The 6858-nt window shown below is 40.9% G+C and overlaps 1 protein-coding gene across 1 annotated transcript; it reads left to right on the forward strand.

The window, feature by feature from the left end:
* The first annotated feature begins 1996 nt into the window (after positions 1-1996).
* LOC103430324 (uncharacterized) lies at positions 1997-6180 on the forward strand. Its single transcript, XM_008368464.4, has 7 exons — positions 1997-3074; positions 3568-3708; positions 3802-3915; positions 3996-4169; positions 4961-5076; positions 5665-5749; positions 5848-6180. The coding sequence occupies exons 1-7, from the start codon at positions 2586-2588 to the stop codon at positions 5851-5853; spliced, it is 1125 nt and encodes a 374-aa protein (XP_008366686.1). The 5' UTR covers positions 1997-2585; the 3' UTR covers positions 5854-6180.
* The last annotated feature ends 678 nt before the right edge of the window (positions 6181-6858 follow it).

Here is a 6858-nt window from a genome sequence, read left to right on the forward strand (position 1 = left end):
GGAAATTTATATGAAAGTTCCCGAAGGACTTACATTGACTGGTTCAAATATTTCCAAACCCCGGAACACGCTCTCAATTCAGCTGAGGCGTTCACTATACGGTTTGAAACAATCAGGAAGAATGTGGTATAACCGTTTAAGTGAGTATTTGACTAGTCAGGGATATGTGAATAACGAACTATGCCCTTGTGTGTTCATTAAGAAGTCACATTCCGGATTTGCGATTGTTGCAGTATATGTCGATGACATGAATCTCATCGGAACTCCTGAAGAGCTCGCGAGAACTGCTTCGCACCTGAAGTCGGAATTTGAGATGAAAGATCTAGGTAAGACTCGATACTGTCTCGGTCTCGAGATAGAGCATTGTTCGGATGGAATCCTAGTACATCAATCGAACTACACCCAGAAGGTGTTGCGCCGTTTTAATGAGGATAAAGCGAAGCCTTCGAGTACTCCTATGGTCGTTCGTACGCTAGATGCAAAGCGAGATCCCTTCCGTCCGAAGGAGGATGATGAAGAGATTTTGGAGCCTGAAGTTCCTTATCTAAGTGCGATAGGCGCTTTATTGTACTTAGCTCAATGCACTAGACCCGACATCTCCTTCGCTGTTAATCTTTTGGCAAGATACAGCAATGCACCAACACGCAGACATTGGACTGGCGTGAAAGACATCTTCCGTTACCTTAAGGGTACTACGGATTTGGGCTTATTCTATCCCTACGAATCCTCGAGTGATGCCGCACCCTATGCTCATCGGGTTGATTCTCGCCTTGTTGGTTATGCCGACGCTGGATACTTATCTGATCCGCACAAGGCGCGTTCTCAAACGGGTTATGTCTTTACCGTTGGAGGCACCGCAATATCTTGGAGGTCAACTAAACAGACCTTAGTTGCCACTTTGTCTAACCATGCTGAAATTCTCGCCTTACATGAAGCAACTCGGGAATGCTTTTGGTTGAGAGCAGTAGTGGGCCATATTCGAAGCTCCTGTGATCTTCATCCCGCCGTTAATGCCCCGACGACGATTTTTGAAGACAACGCAGCTTGCATCGAACAGCTCAAGAAGGGTTACATCAAAGGAGACAACACCAAGCATATTGCGCCGAAGTTCTTCTTTACACATCAACAACAAGAGCATCAGAAGATTGAAGTCACGCAAATCCGATCACAAGACAATCTGGCCGACCTCTTCACCAAATCACTACCGAAGGCGACGTTTCAGAAGCTTGTTCATGGAATTGGTATGCGTAAACTTTCTGAGTTGTAACTTTGCTATTTCTCTGTGGAATTATGTCAAACTCAGGGGGAGTATCTTCTAGATACTTGCTTGATCTTAATGTACTCTTTTTCCCTACGATTAGGAGCATTTTTCCCACTGGGTTTTTGCTACCTAACTAGGTTTTAACGAGGCACCCACCTTGGGCTGGTCATATCCCTGATGACGTCCTGTAGACGTTTCTTTTGACTTTGCATTTCTCACGCATTTTTCCTTAGACTATGGATTTTGTCCTTACTTGGGTTTTTGCCATAGCCTTAGGGTTTTTAGTGAGACTTACTACTTATGCAAGTTCCTACCTTATTGAGAATAAGCGTTGTTCCTTGGAATCAGTGCCAACGAGTCGACTTCCTCAACTTCTACATGATGCTGAATCTACCTTGAGTATTTACACACTCAAGGGGGAGTGTTGTAAACATTCCTAGTTTAAGTATGATTGTGTAAATCCTAGATAAGATTTGATTCTAGTTATCCTTTCCTATTACAACTTGTATTACTTGGAGAAGAAGGAATATCTTCTCTCCCTTTACTACTATAAATAAAGGCACAATGTAGGAGGGATAACAACACACACATTCCCCTACAATTCTACAAACACACATCTCTCTCCTCTCTCTTTCTGCCGCCGGCTCTAGTCCCTCTGTCAGATAAAATAGACCACAACAACATATTAATTATATCGTCAACTTATATGGCTAACTTATATCAGAACACCAAACTGTACTACTCATTCATTCCATCGCTGCCGACATTGTATAACTTACACCGTATGCCAATTTAACTTTCTGTTTTGGCACAAATCAGGCCGGCATTGTATACGAACCACTAGCAACGGTATGAGTAAAAGAGCAGCACGACGTCGTTCTCTTAGGAATATTCAGGTCAACGTCCAATTTTTTGCATCTCTCAAATTTGTTAATTTATCCATTTTTTCTGGTTTAACAAACAATCATCTCTTTCATGTGGCCTTCATTTCATCACCATATTCTCCCTAAAAAAAAATCAACATCCTCAACACAGCACCTCACCATAAAAATCTACACCACCCTCTTTTCACCCAATTAAAATCCTACACGATTGCACCCGTCTTCAAGATCAACCTCGAAACCTCCATCCACCGTTCATCTCAGAACGCCTACAAAACCCAACGGCTCCCCAAACTGAAATTATACTCCTTAGCGCACTTGATCGCATCTCCCGCCACAGCTACCATATCAAAACCAATCGCATTTCCCCGTTCCAACGCGGCGAGATACAATTTTCAGACTTGAACTCGGTGTCCCTCCCGACTCTGTCCCAACGGTCAGCCATGGCCGCCATCCACTCCATAGCAGCTCAGAGCTTCCTCTCTCTCCCGAACCCCAAACCCAGAAAACCCATTGCCGCTCACCCAAAACCCATCTTGACCTCCAAACTCCCAAAAAACCCAACTTTCCCCAGAAACAAACAGAAAAGCAGGTGGGTTTTGAACTCGGCGGTCGAGCGAGAAGAGTGCGATGTGATTCCGGTTCATAGCTCCGACCGTACGGACCAGCAGGAAGGGGTGGTGGCCAGCAGGGTGGAGAGCGAAGGCGGGGATCAGGGGGAGTTGGTGAGTCAGGTGGGCGGGTTCGGAGCGAGTGAGGGGCGGCTTTCGTTTGAAGGGGCTGGTGGGTTTGGGTCTTCTGGGGTTGGAAGTGAGAGGGAGAGTGAGGAATTCGAGAGGCTGGTGGATAGGACTATCAATGCCGCTATTGTGCTTGCAGCTGGTACTTTTGCTCTCACTAAGTTGGTCACCGTCGACCAGGATTACTGGCATGTAAGTCCATCTATCTAGTACTTGATTGCTGTTTAATTATATTCAAAGAGATTGATTGCCATTTTATTTGTTTTCATGTGTTTGTATGTGAGAACTTGATGTGAATTATGTTAAGGAAGATGTGTTTTGGAGTTGGTTCTTAGTAAAGTTTAGTTCGATTTCGTTTTTCCTTCTAGTTCTCTAAAGTTGCTTAATTCTCTCTGGTAACTAACATTGGGCACTTTTTTTTACTGCCATTTCTTAAGTTGAATTTGGTGAAGAGGACCTGTCTCTTATGGTTAGAGCTGTATTAAGTATGAAGCAATTGGCTCTGTCCGAATAGTTTGAAGTTATCTTTAGAAAATTTCGTCATAGGTTGTGATTTGTGATTGAATGTCTCAAACCATTTATTTATATAGGGTTCGCTCTGCTTCATTTTATAATTTTCGTTTCTATGTCCACTGCACTTTTAGCAATTTTTCTGATGGGATTTATGTGTTGGTACTCTTTTCAGGGTTGGACTCTATATGAGATCCTCAGATACGCACCTCAACACAACTGGAGCGCTTATGAGGACGCTCTCAAGACTAACCCAGTTTTAGCCAAAATGGTGATTAGTGGTGTGGTGTACTCTGTAGGGGACTGGATTGCACAGGTGTGTTGCTGTTGTGAAGTAAAAATTTTAATTCCTACTGCTGGTGAAGTTAGTTCTTGACAGTACATAATGCTTGTTTTATGATTTTTGTAGTGCTTTGAAGGAAAACCTCTATTTGAGTTCGACCGTTCACGAATGCTCAGGTCAGGTCTTGTTGGATTTACTCTCCATGGTTCCCTCTCTCACTACTATTACCAGTTTTGCGAGGTAAAGTTCTTCTGCAGTTGTTTGACAATTTTTATTGTAGAAATTCCTATGGTTCCTTGAACAACTGAAACTTATTTCAGGAGCTTTTTCCCTTCCAAGACTGGTGGGTGGTTCCTGCCAAAGTAGCCTTCGACCAAACCGTATGGGCAGCAATTTGGAACAGCATTTACTTTACAGTAGTGGGATTTTTGCGTTTTGAATCTCCCATCAGTATTTTTAGTGAACTGACAGCGACATTTTGGCCAATGCTAACAGTAAGAGAACCTTCTGCCTTTTTGGTTTTAAGAATTACTATCTTTTCATGCTCTCTTTGGTGTTTAGAGTCAAACGACTTGAAATTTAGTTTATTCTATATGTCCTCTAGCTTGTGGACATTTGAAAGTCGGGATCGTCCAAAGTCTTTGATCAATTTGAACCTGAATCGTTGGTTTTATACTATAATTATATCAAGGTTCTGTCAGTTGTCAATCAAAAAATGTTTGTGTATTCAACTATATATTGGCATGCATATTTGTGTCAGCTGTTTCCTGTCCATGCAGTGTTAACACTTTTTCCGTTGTGATGTAGTTTTAATCTTGGAATAAGAGTTGTGTGCCATTTATCTTGTCAATAGGCCTAGCCTTTAACTATGATCTTTGACCTTACCTTGGGTTGTTAGAAATGTTGTCCAAATGAACGTTAATCTATTTTGTCCTAATGTTTTATCTAGTGGGTATTGTTTTAAAGAAAATTAGAATTTTATCTTTTACAGAATTACATATATTGAGTTTTTATCTTTAAACAATAGTGTTTGCTTTCACTGGCCGTGGCTTAGAATCAGGCAGTGTGCATATATGGTAAAACTTTGTCGACCGTAAACTCCAAAAGGTGCTTTTTCATTCCAAAACATGCATTTTCCTTCCTGAAATCCAAAACAGACGAGGAGAAGCATGGATATTCAGAGAAATAAAAAGTGTTTGTCTTTTATGGTCTGAGTCATGTCACATGGTCAAGAGAAATGTAATTGTTCGACCATTGACATATTATGGAATGATTTGTTTTGCAGGCAGGGTGGAAGCTTTGGCCATTTGCGCATCTTGTTACCTATGGTGTGATCCCTGTCGAACAAAGGCTCTTATGGGTGGACTGTGTAGAGTTAGTCTGGGTGACTATACTCTCAACGTAAGTACCTAGTATTGATTCTTTTTGTATTTACACTAGTAAGTGGCAAATATCAGTGATCATGACTTACTTTCGTCCTCAAAGACAGCTAAATAAGTACCCTTGCTAAAAATTATTCATGCTTTCTTGCTTATTTAGCGTATATATGATATGCATGTTTCTACGGGAATAATGGTTGTCTGGCTGAACAGAATTGTGCACTGTATTTTGATGTTTTCTTCACAAATTTGAGGTATATGGCAGATAAAGTGTCTACCTTTTTATTTAGTTTAGAGTGAGTCTGGTTTCGAAGGGTCGAGCCTAACAGTTACCTTTTTTTCCTATTCAATGGGGGCCGGGGCGAGGTTGTATTATGTGTCGCTCTTTAGAGGAGACATGCTACGTCCAGTCCACATTTTGTTTTGCTCTCAAATAATATAGGAAACATTTAAGCATGAAATTCTTTTTGAATTCAGAAACCTAGGTTTTTGTTGGGTAGTTACAAAGTTCGTTTTGAGAACTTGTGTTCCTAATGTCGTGCTGCAGCAACTTTTTTCATGTCTTGGGTGGGTTTCATGTCTAACATAGCTTATAATTTCTGTTTGCTAGTTACTCAAATGAAAAATCAGAAGCAAGGATTTCTGAGGCACCAGCTGAAGATATTTCCAGTTCGTCGAACACAAGTCCTCTTGAGGTACCATACAAGCTCTTTTACACTGATTTTCTTGTGTATATAAGAGCTGCAGATTACACTAGTTGCTACAATATTTTGATTTCTTCCCCCTACATCAGGAGTAAACAAGTTGAAAACGGCCAGAAGATCAGAGATGGAACTTACATGAGGGAAATTGCTCAGTGAGTGTGTGAAAAACTAAAGATCGACTCCATGAGGACCGTGACGTTGAAGGTGAAGTACCTAGCAATGTGGAAAATGTGCCTGGGCAGGTTGATTATATATATCACGTGTATACGTTAAGTGCCCCCAGTTTCGTTTATATATGCATCGAGTTCCTCGTATATAACTTTAGATCATTTAATTAATGTATCTCCCAGAAAAACAAATTAGTATAAACAGAACATTATATGTATAGTTTGGGAAAGATGGATGGAAATGTTCCCAATTTAGATGCGTTTCCATGTTCTTGATGCGTCTTCTGATTTGACGGTATTGGTTTTTGCTGTTACTAGCCTATCAGCACGAGCCTCGTTGTGAGATAGAAGGTTTTACTACTGAACAGTTGTGGAAAAAAAATTGTGGAAGAAGCGGATGCTAGGGATAACGTTCCCCATTGAATTGAACACCATGTGTCGCAATTAGCTTCGGGGGAGGATCATTTAACTTCCCTGTACAGCAGTTTTACAAAATAATGCACCATGCGTCGCTGCACCATCTGTCGCATCTACGGAAGGTGAAATTCAAGCACAATCGTCATGTTTCAAGTGGCATGCCTTATTAAAAAGGGTTGATTTTGTGAAAAATTAATAATAAGTTACAATATTACCAATAGAACAACAATATTTATGTTAATTATAAAAAGTGTTACTAGGCCCATCCCGTTGTCCTATTTTTACACCCATATTATAATCCCATCCACCATAAAAAAATAAGAAAAATAACCTACTATCTTCCCACCGACCATTATCCCCAAAGTACCATTCCAGTTTCCACCCTTGACACCGTTTACCAACACAGCCTACCCCTTCCCAAAGTCATATTACTGATCCATGAGAAGCATAGAAACTGACATCCATATTGCTTCTCTAGCTTGTTCTCCCATCTATTTTTTAATATAAGGAAAATGA

Source organism: Malus domestica, chromosome 03 (assembly GCF_042453785.1).
Source record: "Malus domestica chromosome 03, GDT2T_hap1".
In the NCBI taxonomy this organism is placed as follows: domain Eukaryota; kingdom Viridiplantae; phylum Streptophyta; class Magnoliopsida; order Rosales; family Rosaceae; genus Malus; species Malus domestica.

Coding starts and splice junctions, on each gene's coding strand:
- LOC103430324 (XM_008368464.4), top strand. CDS start 2,586: ATGGCCGCCATCCACTCCATAGCAGCTCAGAGCTTCCTCTCTCTCCCG. Junction 3,709..3,801: donor TAGGGGACTGGATTGCACAG/GTGTGTTGCTGT, acceptor TGATTTTTGTAG/TGCTTTGAAGGAAAACCTCT. Junction 4,170..4,960: donor CATTTTGGCCAATGCTAACA/GTAAGAGAACCT, acceptor TTTGTTTTGCAG/GCAGGGTGGAAGCTTTGGCC.